Source organism: Podarcis bocagei (genome assembly GCF_964188305.1).
Source record: "Podarcis bocagei genome assembly, chromosome: 9".
In the NCBI taxonomy this organism is placed as follows: domain Eukaryota; kingdom Metazoa; phylum Chordata; class Lepidosauria; order Squamata; family Lacertidae; genus Podarcis; species Podarcis bocagei.
Window position 1 is genome coordinate 12,081,148 of NC_138134.1, and position 15,935 is coordinate 12,097,082.

Consider the following 15,935-nt stretch of genomic DNA (forward strand, 5'->3'; position numbering starts at 1 on the left):
TTCAAGTTCTTTCATTAGATAATTCTTTATCTCTGGAATTTTCTGGCTTGGCACATCAAGATTCCCCCCACCCCACTCAGTTCTATGTGGTGCAGCTGCCGTAAGACTGTCCCGCCCCAAACCATGTTTTGCAAATCAGGATCCACCCGAGGGTACATGCCTACCCCAAAGCAAATTCCCACAACCCTTATCTTGTTGGTATTAATTTAGTTTTGTTCTGCGTGTGTTGGTGCTAGCTTGTTTTCTCATTCAACAGAATCTAATGCCAGCAGCTGGAGTAGGTTAATATCAGTGTATGTTGAACAGTTAGGGAAGGAAGGTGTCATGGGTGCTGTGACATAAGGGATACAGGGAAACAGACCCCACACCAACGTGAATTCCCCACTTCAAATATTTTGATGCATCCCTTGTTTTGCCGTATGCCTTTATCGGCCACAGGACAAGAATTGTTGTTGTTTGGTCATGTCCAACCCTTCGTGACGCCATGGACCAGAGCACGCCAGGCACTCCTGTCTTCCACTGCCTCCCACAGTTTGGTCAAACTCATGCTGGTAGCTTCGAGAACACTATCCAACCATCTCGTCCTCTGTCGTCCCCTTCTCCTTGTGCCCTCCATCTTTCCCAACATCAGGGTCTTTTCCAGGGAGTCTTCTCTTCTCATGAGGTGGCCAAAGTATTGGAGTCTCAGCTTCAGGATCTGTCCTTCCAGTGAGCACTCAGGGCTGATTTCCTTAAGAATGGATAGGTTTGATCTTCTTGCAGTCCGTGGGACTCTCAAGAGTCTCCTCCAGCACCAGAATTCAAAAGCATCAATTCTTCGGTGATCAGCCTTCGTTATGGTCCAGCTCTCACTTCCATACATCACTACTGGGAAAACCATGGCTTTGGGAAAACCATCATGCTTAGTTAGGCCCTTGCTTCCTTCTGCCATGCAAGGAAGGTGTCTGTCTATCCATACATCTTCCATACATCACTACTGGGAAAACCATAGCTTTAACTATACGGTCCTTTGTTGGCAAGGCGATCTCTCTGCTTTTTAAGATGCTGTCTAGGTTTGTCATTGCTTTTCTCCCAAGAAGCAGGCATCTTTTAATTTTGTGACTGCTGTCACCAAGAATTGCATCTTTCCAAATGTAGCTTTTTAAAAGTTCAGACTCCATAACTACGTGTGTCATTAAAATATCCTTAACAAACAGATTTCAGCAACAATCTAAGCCACATTCCTAAAATCCCAAGAAGTCTGGCCTATCTTAACATAGGGGTCACCCCCAAATGGAGGGAGGGGGGAGATCAAGAAAGCAGAAAGCTTATGAAAACTGGCTAGCCAGATGGCTAGACAAGGACTACTGATGCAGAAAAGTTCCACAGTATTTATACTCATACTCAAGATAGGCAGTTGGAAAGGGGCTCAAGACTCCTGCCTCAGCAGGGATCCCCATCACATGCTGCTAAAGGGCAGGTGTTAACTCAATCTGCTGCTTCTGGCTGCATATCCATAACCTATACATCAGCGCAATCACACAGACACAACAGTGGCAAATCTGAGCAGCTCAACAATTTAAAGGAGCTCAAATTTTGCAACAAAGGAAGTTTCACAAACAGTGACGTCGTTTTGCACGAAGAAGTACTGGTGGCAAAAGCCCCCAAATTGGGGGAACCATATCTGAGAGCTCGAAATGGCCTTAATATTGGGTTAACTGATTTGTGGGCTGAGCTGCCTGTTGGTTTAGAAAAATTAGATGGATGTCAATTCATATGCAGGGATCACATTAATAAACAACCATAACAAACACCTAGTATTTATATAACACCTTTTCAGTTTTTTAAGACATGTATATATCTTTACAAAAGATCTCTCATGTCGGTATTATTATTGTCACACACCCCAGCATCATACTGCAGGTGCATGCATGCATGTGCAAAGTTTAGACTGGTAGCAGCAATTCCTCCCTGCAAGGGTGGGGGCCCATTCAGATGCCCCATCCCCCAGGAGACTGATTCAGGAAACTGGGGATTCCCGAATATTCTTGGGGGGGAGGGTGTCTTCCAGTGGAGAAAGCTGATGATCCTGGAGAAGCCCTGGTTTTGCGATGGAATGGTGAGATGAAATACGGTTGACACAATCGCTCCTGAACATTGGCTCCTTGGTATTCTAGGCAGCTTCGGGCTATGAAGCAAGGCGGATGAAGCAAGTGGCACAAGACTTGCTCTGAAGCCAAACAAACCCTGGTTAGTTCACCTAATCATGCAGTATAGGCTACAAAGAAGACTCATTTTGCAGCCTGCACTGTAGCCGGCTGGTGGAGTTATTTTAGACAGTTACTTCCACTGTGGGGCTGCTAGAGCATTTGAGGACTTGCTGTGACCAATTGGTTGCACACTTTGAGTTGCTTGACTTCAGAGTGACCTTGACTCTGCGGTTGTCACAGTCGCAGATGAAGTATCCAATGCCACCGTCCGTGATGTGTTGTGGGATCGGTTTTGCCTTATGCAGTCAGCTGACGTGGACAAAGGGCTTTCAGCTATATCCCCAGCTACATGTCCTCTGAGCCCGTCTACCCTGGCTTTCTAATTCTAGAAGCGTGGGTTGGATCAGAATCTGCTTACAGCTTCATTGTGGAAGGGGGTGTGGTACCTGCTACCTTGAAAGAGATGGGGTGGTAAAGCCTCTCCTAAATAAACCAGCCCTGTACCCTTTGGAGCAGATTAACTATTGACCAGCTGAAAATACCGTATTTTTTGCTCTATAAGACGCACCAGACCACAAGACGCACCTAGTTTTTGGAGGAGAAAACCAGAAAAAAATATTCTGAATCTCAGAAGCCAGAACAGCAAGAGGGATCGCTGCACAGTGAAAGCACCAATCCCTCTTGCTGTTCTGGCTTCTGGGATAGCTGTGCAGCCTGCATTCGCTCCATAAGACGCACACACATTTCCCCTTACTTTTTAGGAGGGAAAAAGTGAGTCTTATAGAGCAAAAAATACGGTACTCCTTTACTTGGGGAAGGCTGTGGAAAAGATTGGGGGGATAGGAGCAGCTGCAAGCATTCTTGGATGACACAGATTGTTTAGATCCATTCCAAATTAGGTTCAGGCCTGGCCATGGGGCTGAGTCAACCTTAGTCGTCCTAATGGATGACCTTTACCGAGATTGGGACAGAACCGAGTGTAACTTTGCTCCTGCTTCTTGGTCTCTCTGTGGCCTTCAATACCACTGACTATGGCATCCTCCTGGACTAACTCTGTGGAATGGGCATCGTTCGAATACTTTTTATATAACTTTTTTTATTGAAATGTTAATGTTTTATTTCATATTTTTGTAAACCACTTATCGAGGTTTCCTTACAATCAAGCAGTATATAAATTTTGCAAAAAATAAAAAAGTAAGAGAAAGAGAGGCTGTAGCTTTCCTAGGCTTGCATCAGGTATTTCCTGGCTCACAACTCATTTCCTTAGCCACTGCACTATCTAGTCCTTGCATAGCATATTCTCCCAAAGCTGTGCGCTTGAAATTTAATTTCTCTATTCGCTTTTAAATACCATGACAGCTCCTTTTCTGTTGAGCACTCTTAACCCACCCAGGTCAAGAGCCTTTTACTCTCCCCACGTGTCAGGCTCTGACACTTCAGAATTCTGAAGGCTGAGAAAACTGGTGTGTATCGCGGAATTATCACCCCACATTCTGGGTTTATCTTCTCTCTCTTTAGCAGCTATTGTCCCTGCTCCTTCCACTCCCATTCTCTCAGGAAAATTTGCGACTAGTAAGAGAGTTAAGTATAGATTAAGTTAAGTATAGTGGCAGCCGCCCTGTGGAACGCCCTCCTACCAGATGTCAAAGAGAACAACAACTACCAGACTTTTAGAAGACATCTGAAGGTTTAGGGAAGCTTTTAATGTTTGGACTACTGTATTTTAATATTTTGTTGGAAGCCACCCAGAGTTGCTGGGGAAACCCAGCCGGATGGGTGGGGTATAAATAAATTATTATTATTATTATTATTATTATTATTATTATTATTATTGATAAATAACAGAGGGAAACACAGTATTGCCAGCTAGAAAGCTCCAAGCTTCAAAGTTGGTGTAAAACTCTAGTTAATCTAGAGACATAACAGCCAAGATAGAGGTAAATGTCCCTTACCTGCTGAATGAGATGCATACATTTGGAGGACTGGACTCCATATGCATTATTGACAATGTGGGGGATGTCATATCTTGCACAAATCTCAGCCAATTCTTCCAATCTGCAAATATAAAATTGAAATTTGGGCAAACACAGTCAAGGACAGAAAAGTAATAGAAGGAACCTGGGAGGAAAGACTGAAATAAATTAAAATGAAATGTAAGGGAAACAAAGCAGAGTATCTCAGTTAGCCTCCTACTGCTTAAGATAAGATGGAAACAGTTCAAACAGTTCAAATAGCTGCATAACCTACAAGGGGATTATGGAAACCCGGTGAAATATTTGGCGTTGACTTTGAACAGATGAGCATATCACCAAAAGCTTTTGCAACTTCCTAAGTTTCATGCTGTTTGAGACCAAAGCCCTATGGTATTAGTTCAAGAGTTATTGAGACGTTAGCTAAAGTTGCATTCTTATCTATTTTTCTAATGAGTATTTGGACTAAGAATTCAGTTTAAAAAGCACTTATTTTACGGTCCAATACAGTGGTACCTTCGTTGTCGAATTTAATCCGTTCCGGGAGTCTGTTCGACGCCCGGAGCTGTTCAAAAACCAAGGCGTGGCTTCCGATTGAGAGCAGAAGCTTCCTGCACTCAATCGGAAGCTGCGAAAGACATTTGGCTTCTGAAAAACGTTCACAAACCAGAACACTCACTCTGGGTTTGTGGCGTTCGGGAGCCAATTTGTTCGGGAGCCAAGCCATTCAACAACCAAGGCTCCATTGTAGTGGTAAACATAGTTGTAATTATTTAGAGGCATTCAATTTCTTTTTAAATCACAACCTTCCCATCTAGCTAGATTTCGACTTCAATGGGGACCAAACATATAAAGCAGGCATAGGCAAACTCGGCCCTCCAGATGTTTTGGGACTACAGCTCCCATCATCCCTGACCACTGGTCCTGTTAGCTAGGGATGATGGGAGTTGTAGTCCCAAAACATTTGGTGGGCCGAGTTTGCCTATGCCTGATATAAAGTCTGTTGTGAAAATTAAATAGTTCAGGACATATTGAAATGATTTAAACCAAAAATCCCAACTTTCTGATTAGGGCATTTTGGGGGGCAGGGGGAAAGTATGTCTACTAACTGAATGCTAGAACAGCTAAAATACCTGAACAGTACCCAAAGATCTTCGGGTGTAGCTCCCATGTCTTTTATACTACAGAATCTAGGTGTAGTTACGGGAACAGCTGTGAAATTAAGGGCCATATCCAATCATGCAGTTCCATAGGTGATTCTTCTCCTGACCCCTCCAGCCCCCTGGGAGCCCTCAAAATCAGTGTGGGGAGCACACAGGAGAAGGAAAGAAAATGGATGTCCCAATTTTTTTGTCTGATTCACTGTACAGCGCTACCAAGAACAGTGTTACCTGGAACATCCTGTTTCAAGAACATCCATCCATACCAAGAACATTCTGTCTACTGGACTGCCTACATATGTACAATTTTCACAATAATTAAAACGATTCATAACCTATTGTGTCATCTGTGTAATGCTCAACTTCATGACACTTTTTTTTTGCTTCTCATTCATTCTTTAACATAGGAAATCAGGCTTAGGTTCAATGTACTATATTTAGCAGGGGGATAAGGGATTTGGTTTCAAGAGAATGTAAATGTAGATTCTAATGGCTTTTTCAAACTCAGATACAACTTAAAACCAAGTTATTTTAGGGAGCACTTGGTATAATTTCATTTATTCAAAAATCCATTTATATAAAATCATCCATTTTTAATCCACCCTGGCCCAAGAGATGAAAAATTGCGCCTCTGAGCTATAAATCCAATCCAAGCTAATTTGGCAGCAATTAAAATTATCATTCTCTTCCTACAGCCTTAGTTTAAATGAGCTGGTAATCTATGTGCACAAGCAACTAATCCAAAGTTCACTCTATTCTGAAGTAGGTCTTTACTACTGTAGTGAAGCAAGTGGAGGAGTACGAAGTCTGAACGGCAAAAGTCAGGTTATTATTTAAAGTACCAGTGGGGGGCAGGAGAAAGGGTTTCAAAGGGTACACAGCCACACACACACACACACACACACACACACACACAATCAGAGATAAAACAGTATTATGAAAACTACCCCCCCAATTATCTTTGCCCAAAAAGAGGTACACCGATAAGACTAAAGCCTCAAAAGGGATATACGATTATTATAAGCCTGGGAAATACTGGTGCAGTAGATAGCATGTTGAACATGTACAAGAGGGGCTTGGGGTCAAATCCTCATTCAGCTATGAAGCTCACTGTAGCCTAATAATATTCAGACATAATGCCAAACTGCAGTATGATGGCAGTTTAACAATGAACAGACACAAGCTGCAGGGTTCACATGCCTGCTCCCTGCTCCTCCTTTTCCCAAAGTGTAGGGTGATCAGTGCTTGCCTACAAACCAGTGCCAACCCCAAGTGAAACCATTCCCAATATTATTATTGTTTCAAAAAATGTTACAGCCCATTTACTAATTGATTGTCTGATTTTATGTTAATGTGTTATACATTTGATGTTAGCTGCTCTGAGCCCGGCTTCGGCTGGGGAGGGTGAGATATAAATAAAATTTATTATTATTATTATCATTATTATTATTATTATTATTATTATTATTATTATTATTATTAAGCACACCCTGCTTCAGAAGCCAATGCAAGGTAGGTTGCTGCACAGCAACTGAACCACCACTTTCCTCAACATTTAATGGTCTGGGAGTTCAGGCAGCAATCGTTAAATTTGATGTTATAGACTAGGATGCCCTCCTTGCAGGAACATCAATTACTTTTGCTCTTGGTTGCAGGAGCTCTGAATATCAAGGTTGCAGAGATGCCAGAGTTCAAAGAGATTCAAAGGGCCACTCTCAAATGTATTTAAAGTGAAATGCAGGAGGAAAAGGATGTTTTAAAACCATCTGTTGTGTGCTTTATTTTATATAGATATGTAAAAGGTAAAGGTACCCCTGACCGTTAGGTCCAGTGGTGGATGATTCTGGGGTTGCAGCGCTCATCTCGCTCTATAGGCCGAGGGAGCCGGCGTTTGTCCGCAGACAGCTTCCGGGTCATGTGGCCAGCATGACTAAGCCGCTTCTGGCAAACCAGAGCAGCGCACGGAAATGGCGTTTACCTTCCCACCACAGTGGTACCTATTTATCTACTTGCACTTTGATGTGCTTTCGAACTGCTAGGTGGGCAGGAGCTGGGACCAAACAATGGGAGCTCACTCCATCGCCGGGATTCGAACTACCGACCTTCCGATCGGCAAACCCTAGGCTCAGGTAGATCTGGCTACTGAATTTTTGCAGAATGTAGTAGTTTAAGAATATGGGCATTTGCCATCTCTGGTTTAGAACAACAGCTAGAAAAACAGGTCGCAATCCAATCAACAAGTAAGGAGCATTTAGAACCACTCAAATCAATGTGCACACCTATTTTTGGTTCGGTTTGCATTGTAACTGTGTGATCTTATACATGCTTACTGAGAAGTAAGAGTTCAATGGATTGCAGTCTAAGGGTAGAACAAGTGAGCTGGCTGAGGAGACAGGTGCTCCCGAGAAATAATTATATGAAGTATGAAAGTTTGGAGGAAGGAATACCATTATGCCTGCACTTTCCTTGGGCAGGGGTCCCTAACATGGGAGTTCAAATAGTTTTTACATGCAAAGGAATAGTGCTGGAAGAAATGACCACATAAAAGTTATAAAAGGAAAATGCCATTTCATCTGATACCTAGACAAAATGTTATAGCAAAGTTGAAATATATTTTCTGAGGTTGCAGCAATGGGGGCAATCCTGTTGAAAAGATAAATGTGTGACCTTCAGGGGTTGACAGCAGTCCTTTAATAAAAAAAAAGGCCCTGCAAATGCCATTGAATATTTTAAATTCATAGTTTCAGGAATGAGACAGAGCACAACAATGTACCGGACTACAAAGCTGCCGGCAGAGAAATGAACGGCAAATTGCAATGGCCTGAGATTAGGTTATTTTTATTTTCACATTTCAATTCAGAATTTTTTCCCAATTCAGTTTAGACAACATTCGCGGCACAAAGACAGAATTATTAGACCCACTTTATATCCTTTTACCACATACTTGTGCAAACGTGTATTAAATCAATAAATCAACAATATATTTAAAAAACCAATTCAGTGTAGCTGAAACTAATTTACAGTAAAAAGAAAAAAAGATTCTTACTCAGAAGTTCAACTTTTATGTGTGACTATATTTCTAAAGAAGGGACACGGGTGGCGCTGTGGGTTAAACCACAGAGCCTAGGACTTGTTGATCAGAAGGTCAGCGGTTCGAATCCCTGCGACGGGGTGAGCTCCCATTGCTCGGTCCCTGCTCCTGTCAACCCAGCAGTTCAAAAGCACGTCAAAGTGCAAGGAGATAAATAGGTACCGCTCTGGTGGGAAGGTAAACGGTGTTTCTGTGCGCTGCTCTGGTTCGCCAGAAGCGGCTTAGTCATGCTGGCCACATGACCCGGAAGCTGTACGCTGGCTTCCTCGGCCAATAAAGCAAGATGAGCGCCGCAACCCCAGAGTCGGTCATGACTGGACCTAATGGTCAGGGGTCCCTTTACCTTTTTATATTTCTAAATGTAAAGACTTCTAGAGGAGGACTGCAAATTCCAGCTAGTACTTGACATTGAGGTCACAATCCAACAGTTCAATGCTGGTGTGTGTTGCTGTTTCAGTTGATCTTGATCATCTTTCCCCTACATCAGTAATTTTCAAACTTTTCACCTTTAGGAAATACTTTCCTAGCTTGCCTGCCATCAAATTTTGGACATACCAGACACCCACACACCCATGTCCTGTGGGAGAAGAAGGGTACTGGCACACAAGCTGTTCTGCAGGGAAACTTGTCAGTCATTACGGATGCATTTGCTGAAGAATATCCCTTCCATTAGCTTTCTGTGAAACCCCAGAAGTTCCTTGGACGCAGTCTAAAACTACTATCCTATCTACCCCATAATATATAGCTAGGTCAAGGATCATATGCAGAACACTCTGGATTAAGATCACAGGATGCAAAATCCTATGGATCTGCCATTTTTGAAACAACTGAATTAAAAAAATACAAAAAGGTAATATGGAAATGAGGAAGAAAAAAGAAGTAAGGCAAGATAAAGGTCTAAAAAATAGAGAGGAAGGCTATCTTACGCTAGGAGATGCTTTTGACCATTGCAATAATACAGTATGTGACAGTGGTAAATGTGTTAATAGGAATCACTAAACCTGTAAAACCCTTGACTGTGCTCCTCATTACGTAACTGCAGATACATATTTGCATGCATGAAGGAAGTTATTTACACAGTTTATACTACAGATCATTTTTACCACCACTACTTGAAAGACAATCCAATTTAGAGGATAAATTTTCTTATCCTCTGCAACCGCAATCACAATTTATTAGTTTCTCAGCCGACTCTTTGTCTCCCATCCACAAGCCCAAATCATTTACCCACAAAATTGGAATATGGTTCAACTTTGAATAGAAAAGCAGACTTGAAGTGTTATATTTTGTGGAGTTCAGAAGTGTTCCAAACAAATTTTTGCTAACAACCACAGATGAAGAGTTCACAAAATGAATAGTGATGCATTTTTAGGGAATTTAAAATTTTGTTAATTACCTTTGTTTTAACTGCTCGGAATGGAATGGCTGAGGCTGCAATCCTAGCTCCACATACATGGGTGTGAGCCCCACTGAATTCAACAGAGCTTACTTACTTCAGAGTAGGCACGATTAGGATTGCACAGTTAGTCAACACTTCCTATAAGCTTCAAATGAACACCAGCAGAGAGGTAGCAGAAACATTAGACATTAAAGAAGCTGCTTTTCTATCAATAATTCCAGCAGCTAAAGATGATATCCATCCTAATTAGAGGCCCTCAGGAAAAGCAATTTGCAAGAATAACTTTACTCCAAAGTACAGTTGTGGAGGATCATTAATCTAAAGCAGGTATGATAAAAATCGTTTGTCTGACTTTTGTTCCACCTGGTAATATTCATATCCTAGTTAGGAACTCCCTCCAGTCTTTCCATGAACTGTTGAATACTAACATGCAAATATTCTGACATTTAAGATTTCTCTGTACAAACAAGCCAGCACAACAGAACCTTACCTATAAAATGCTAGTTTTTTAAGTGCAGGAGGTTTCACTTTAACACAAGAGAGCATTCAAACATACAATTCCTTACTTGTAATCTAGCGTAGTATCGTACAAAGAGATTCCCCCAGTCTTGTGGCTGAACTCTTACTCCAGCAAGGATACAGTCAGCTTAAAACCATACCATAAAATGTATCTCAGTCATAGATCTCCACCAAATATCTGGCAGACTGTGTCAATTACATCCTCCTTCCTGAGTTCCTGGCCATGTGAACCTCTTGTTTCTGCCAACTTTCTCCCCACTTTCCTTCCTGGATAAAGTATGTTCCTTGGTCCTTCTCGCAGCTCTGGACAATTCCCAGTCTTTCTTTCCTAGTTCCCATCCCCATCTCCCCTACAATGCTTCCATTAGTTTGAGGCCTGCTTGTGATCCTGTCTCTCTATTTTCTATTTCCTCCTGTCCCTCTGCCTGCGGTGACTCATTCTAGGACATGAGAAGCTCAACCAACGACAGCCAGAGACCCTTCTCCATTATCCGATCCCTCGTGGACAGGCATAGGCAAACTCCCGCCCTCCAGATGTTTTGGAACTACAATTCCCATCATCCCTAGCTAACAGGACCAGTGGTCAGGGATGATGGGAACTGTAGTCTCAAAACATCTGGAGGGCTGTAGCTTGCCTATGCCTGCTCTTGGAGATTAGGGAAACTTAGTCAATCACAGGCAGTAGTATCATAACTACCCTCAAAGTCAAATATAAATTATAGCTACCAAAAGTTTACATGTTGCTTTATTTACCTGTCAGGCACCCTTGGAGCAAAACATGATGTGGTAGAATGAACACAGAGTATATTATCAGCCTCAAGATCCTGGATTTTAGCTTCCACTGCCTTGAGGTCTGTACGCAGCTCGTCACCTTCTAATACATTTTCTACCACCACAGGTTCAAAACCTAGTCCAGCCAACAAAAACAATGTATGAGTGGGCATCCTGGATTCTCCTACAATTTAATCTTCACTTTATCCCCAGTGTGCCTCCTTTGTTTGATTTTATTCTCATTGCTTACTGCAGAGACAACTATTTTATTAAAATTACTATTAAACTTTAATATTAACCACTATGGATATCAGTAAATAAACTAGTATTGCATCATCAGTCCAGGAAATTATCTCACTAGCACTCGTCATACAACATCCCATGGAAAATTAAAATTAAGAGCAAGACCTGACATTCAAACATGAGATACAGCAGTCAGAGTTACTCTCTCTAGACTCGATTTAAAATATTGTTAGCAAAAACGTCCTACAAGATGGAATGAACATCCAGCTTCCAGTAAAAAAACCTGGAAGATGGACATAATATTCTACGTGTGTCAACAGTGGTTTGAACACTCTGAAAAGAAATGCTGCAGAATATAGCAAAGGTGTTGAGGCAGCTTACATCACACTTGACGTAAATCTCAAAAAATTCGCAGACTTATTGTAAGTTAGCCTTTCAGGAGCTTATTGGCTATTTTCCTTCTTAGCAGCTATTGCAGATTTTGTGGATCTCTACCACAGGTGCTTGTCTGCAAGTTCTTAATCAGCCTCTGAACAAGCTGCTAGGATGCTACAGAATGTTCACACATATTCTCACTCTTCAAATAGAACGTGAGCAATAGAATATTGAAAATCAGTATGATTTCTGCCGAGAAGTATAAGGTTTGTGTGGCTTTAGAAAAATCCTCACATGACCCAGGGACAAAAGAGACAGTGTGTTTCAAAGGTAACTAGGAAGCCAGAAAACTATAGAAGAAGAGAAGGAAGGAAACTGAATTTTGCATATAATTACTTAAAATCATAGCTTGTTTCAGCTTCCAGTAAGTTATATATATTGCAGGCCTACACAATTTCCAACCTACCATGCAAAAACCAAAAAACAGAAATCTCTAGTCATGTATTGCAAGGTATTTGACAAGCCCCCTCCTTTTATTGCAGTCCCAGGAAGGCATTAGCAGCTAGAGGTTTACCAAGAATCAAACATGTTCAGAGCTTGTGCTAAGCAAGCAACAAGAATCTCCAGCACTCCACACAAACCCTTTTACCTGCAGTGATCATTGACTTGAAACAGGATTTCTGGTCTATGCGGGGCCAGATAATGTATTTTGCCTTTGGTCTCTTATGTCGTAGTGTTAGGAAGCATAATGTTAGGCTCATGCCAGTTGCCATGGGGACCACAAAGCAGCTACTTGCTGTCCTGACACCTGCAGGTAAAAGACAAAAATCCAATGTGAAAAACAAATGCTCTTAAAATATTGCAAGTACCTGTAAGGGAACACATGCGCTTGGCTCCACACTTACCGGCAAGTTTTATGATATCCAAGGCAACTGAATTAGTAAGTTTGTTCAAGAGACTGGAGCCTGCAGCTTTTGGCTGAACAGCAGAAATATCGCCTGACCTTCCAATCCCATGGATCAACCTGGAAATGAAACAGAAGGTTGGGAGGGAAATGCAACCTTTAACAGAAAAATAGATACTCAGATACAGAGTTTTGCACCAGGACTTAGTGAGAACCAATTTCATGAATTGTACTGGCATTAACTTCAAAATATGTGACTTGGCGCTGTGGATTAAACAACAGAGCCTAGAGCTTGCCAATCACAAGGTCAGCGGTTTGAATCCCCGCGAAGGGGTGAGCTTCCGTTGTTTGGTCCCAGCTCCTGCCCACCTAGCAGTTCGAAAGCACGCCAGTGCAAGTAGATAATTAGGTACCGCTCCGGCAGGAAGGTAAACGGTGTTTCTGTGTGCTGCTCTGGTTCACCAGAAGCAGCTTAGTCATGCTGGCCACATGACCTGGAAACTGTACACCGGCTCCCTCGGCCAATACAGAGTCGGTCACGACTGGACCTAATGGTCAGGGGTCCCTTTACCTATGTGGCTTACTGTAAATTCAGTTATTGTATCTACCGCTATGTAGACCTACAAAACTTGTGACCCACCAATTTGAAGGCAGCCAACAGCTGTCTATGGCAGCTTGGCAATTTAGCCAGTTCTGCTGCCTGCCCTGGACTGCAAACACAAGAGGGGATGCTGAGGCCCTGGAAGGCTCCAGTGACCTGGTTTGCAATTTCATGGTATGCTAAACTCTGGTTTACCTGCATCACGTGAACATGCTGACTCCAGTAGATGAGTTTGCATTCACTTTGCTACGTGACGGTCCTTTCAGCACAGAGTGGCATGGCAGCTGAGTCAAGGTTCATGATTAAGGTCTCTTTGTCTTAAGCATGATCTGTGGCCAATATCTCTTCCATGGTTGCATGACACAGAATGAAACAAACTGTCTAGGTTCCCTGTCTCCCTCTCCTACAGGATGCTGTCGCAGCTGCCTTTGTGCTTCAACGCTTGATGGTTCCTCAATACATTCCAAACATTACAAGACCCTCAACCCAATGTTTGCCTTCCTTAAGGAGCTATGCAAGGTAAAACAAGACTCTGAGCTCTGTCAAAGTCTTCTGTGCATGCCAGAGGACCTGAATGCAAACGATGGGTAGTTCCATTTCACATGGAGGTTCCTTGCAAGGACAGAAGCAAAATAGGTCTCTGCATTGATTCTGCCTTCTGCTAAGCCAAGCAGGAAAAGAGACATATTGGTCCCATTCTCCCCAGTTCTTTAACACACACAGAAAACTTAGGTGAGGGGCAGGTGGTAACCACATATAAGGAGTGGGCATGCCAAAAAACGTGGAGCTCTTTGTCATTCTATCACTTACAATTATTCCAACACTGTAATAATTATAATTCTTACAGTGTAGAATAATTGTAAGTGATAGAGTGTCAGTTATAATGACAGCTGGAGCAACAAATGCATACTGTTTGGAGCAGCAAAGTAAGCTTATATTTAAAAATCTGTCGGCTGTAAATTATACAACAGCCCAATTGAGTGCCAGATGACCTGGGACTTTAGGCCCTTAGAAGCTGAGTTTGCCCATAAGCTCTGCTTCATTTGAATAAAATCAATTTTAATGGGCTTTTGTTCATGTTAGCCGCAATTAATCTGTCATAAGGGTCATTTAAAAATGCAACTCCCATAATTCAATATATGCATGTAACTGATGTTTAATATGTTTTTGTTTTAATATATGGGATAGAAGAAATTCTGATTAGTGCGCTGGTGAAGGGTAAATGTTCCACTGTAAAACTAATTATGCTGAAGTAGAAGAGAAGAATACATCATTTATTTCTTCATCCAAAAATTCAATTTCACTATGCTAATATTTGTTAACATAGCAGCAAAGAAATTATTTTCACATTTTTAGCATACCAAGCAGAGGCTCATATGTTCAAAAAGATATAAAAACCTGCTCATACAAGCAATCTACTCGCATTAGGAACACAACATATGAGAAAAGGACCTGTTTGTAATTATGGTCTCTCTGTTCAGGAACCATGAACCTACTGTTATCGTTTAGGATGACAGAGAACAGGTACACAGTTCAACTGAAATACCTGTCCTTAAGATGAAACCAACTCTGTCTGTTCTGGCAACACTTATCATGTGTGAAGTTGGAAGAAAGAGGTACTTGGGCAGAAGGCTGTACCTTCTTGTTACAGTTGGCTGACCTTCTGTTAAGTAATGCACACATGGTGCGAGAAACACCATGAATATATCCCCCAACTGCTGTATGCATCTCCCATCCTGCCCTTAACTCTTTTGCCTTGGATGATGGGAATATTGGAATGATGAAAATTATTTCTGTTCATAACACAATATCAAGCTATAAATGTACAGTATAAGCAAATTCAAAAATTTGCAAATGAACAAAACCCAAACCGAAAACCATATATTAGCGTAATGAGATTCTACATGCAATCCATGAACTGGACCAGTGCTACACAACTGCAATACAGTGGTACCTCGGGTTAAGAACTTAATTTGTTCTGGAGGTCCGTTCTTAACCTGAAACTGTTCTTAACCTGAGGTACCACTTTAGCTAATGGGGCCTCCCGCTGCTGCCACGCCACCGCCACACAATTTCTGTTCTCATCCTGAAGCAAAGTTCTTAACCCGAGGTACTATTTCTGGGTTAGCAGAGTCTGTAACCTGAAGCATCTGTAACCCGAGGCACCACTGTACTGTTATCTGTCTGCATTATGGATATGGTTGGTGTGAATGGCTGAGATCTGTATGTTAGAGATTACTAAGGATGTGTTTGGGAGACATTACTATGAAGGAAAGCATGGGTATAGCTTCTACTTCAGTGATTTTGTTTAGCTGCTAATAATGTTTTATAAGATGCAGGGTTTTTAATGTATTTTTCTATTTGAGTTTTACTTCTCTCTTTGTATTCTTTAAGAGGATATTTTGTTTCAACAGTGATTATGTTGTTTTTAAATGTGGGTTACTATTGCATTTTTGTATGCGATTTGTAATTTGTATATAAATAAATCTTAAAATCTATTCTGATATTCAGTAATGTTGTACTTCAAATATTTTAAGATATGCTGTAAACTGCTTAATTATTTTTTTTAAAATCTAATGTGGTATACTAATGATCTAAATAAAACAAACATTAGTGTGACACCATTCTTTGTAAGAAAGTAATGGTGAAGCAAACTAGTATACCCCATTCCATATATATTTGCTACTCTAATAAGCGTTGGAATTGGCCAATA

General features: G+C 41.5%; 1 protein-coding gene across 2 annotated transcripts in view; it reads right to left on the reverse strand.

The window, feature by feature from the left end:
* The window catches only part of SEPSECS (Sep (O-phosphoserine) tRNA:Sec (selenocysteine) tRNA synthase), a 39,298-nt gene that overhangs the window by 19,542 nt on the left and 3,821 nt on the right, over window positions 1-15,935 (reverse strand). For both annotated transcript variants that reach the window (XM_081207822.1, XM_081207823.1), the window contains exons 3-6: window positions 12,623-12,741; window positions 12,367-12,525; window positions 11,082-11,235; window positions 4,142-4,244 (exon numbers count right to left, since the gene is read on the reverse strand). In XM_081207822.1, the coding sequence (XP_081063948.1) occupies window positions 4,142-4,244; window positions 11,082-11,235; window positions 12,367-12,525; window positions 12,623-12,741 (535 nt within the window). The remainder of the gene's footprint in view (window positions 1-4,141; window positions 4,245-11,081; window positions 11,236-12,366; window positions 12,526-12,622; window positions 12,742-15,935) is intronic.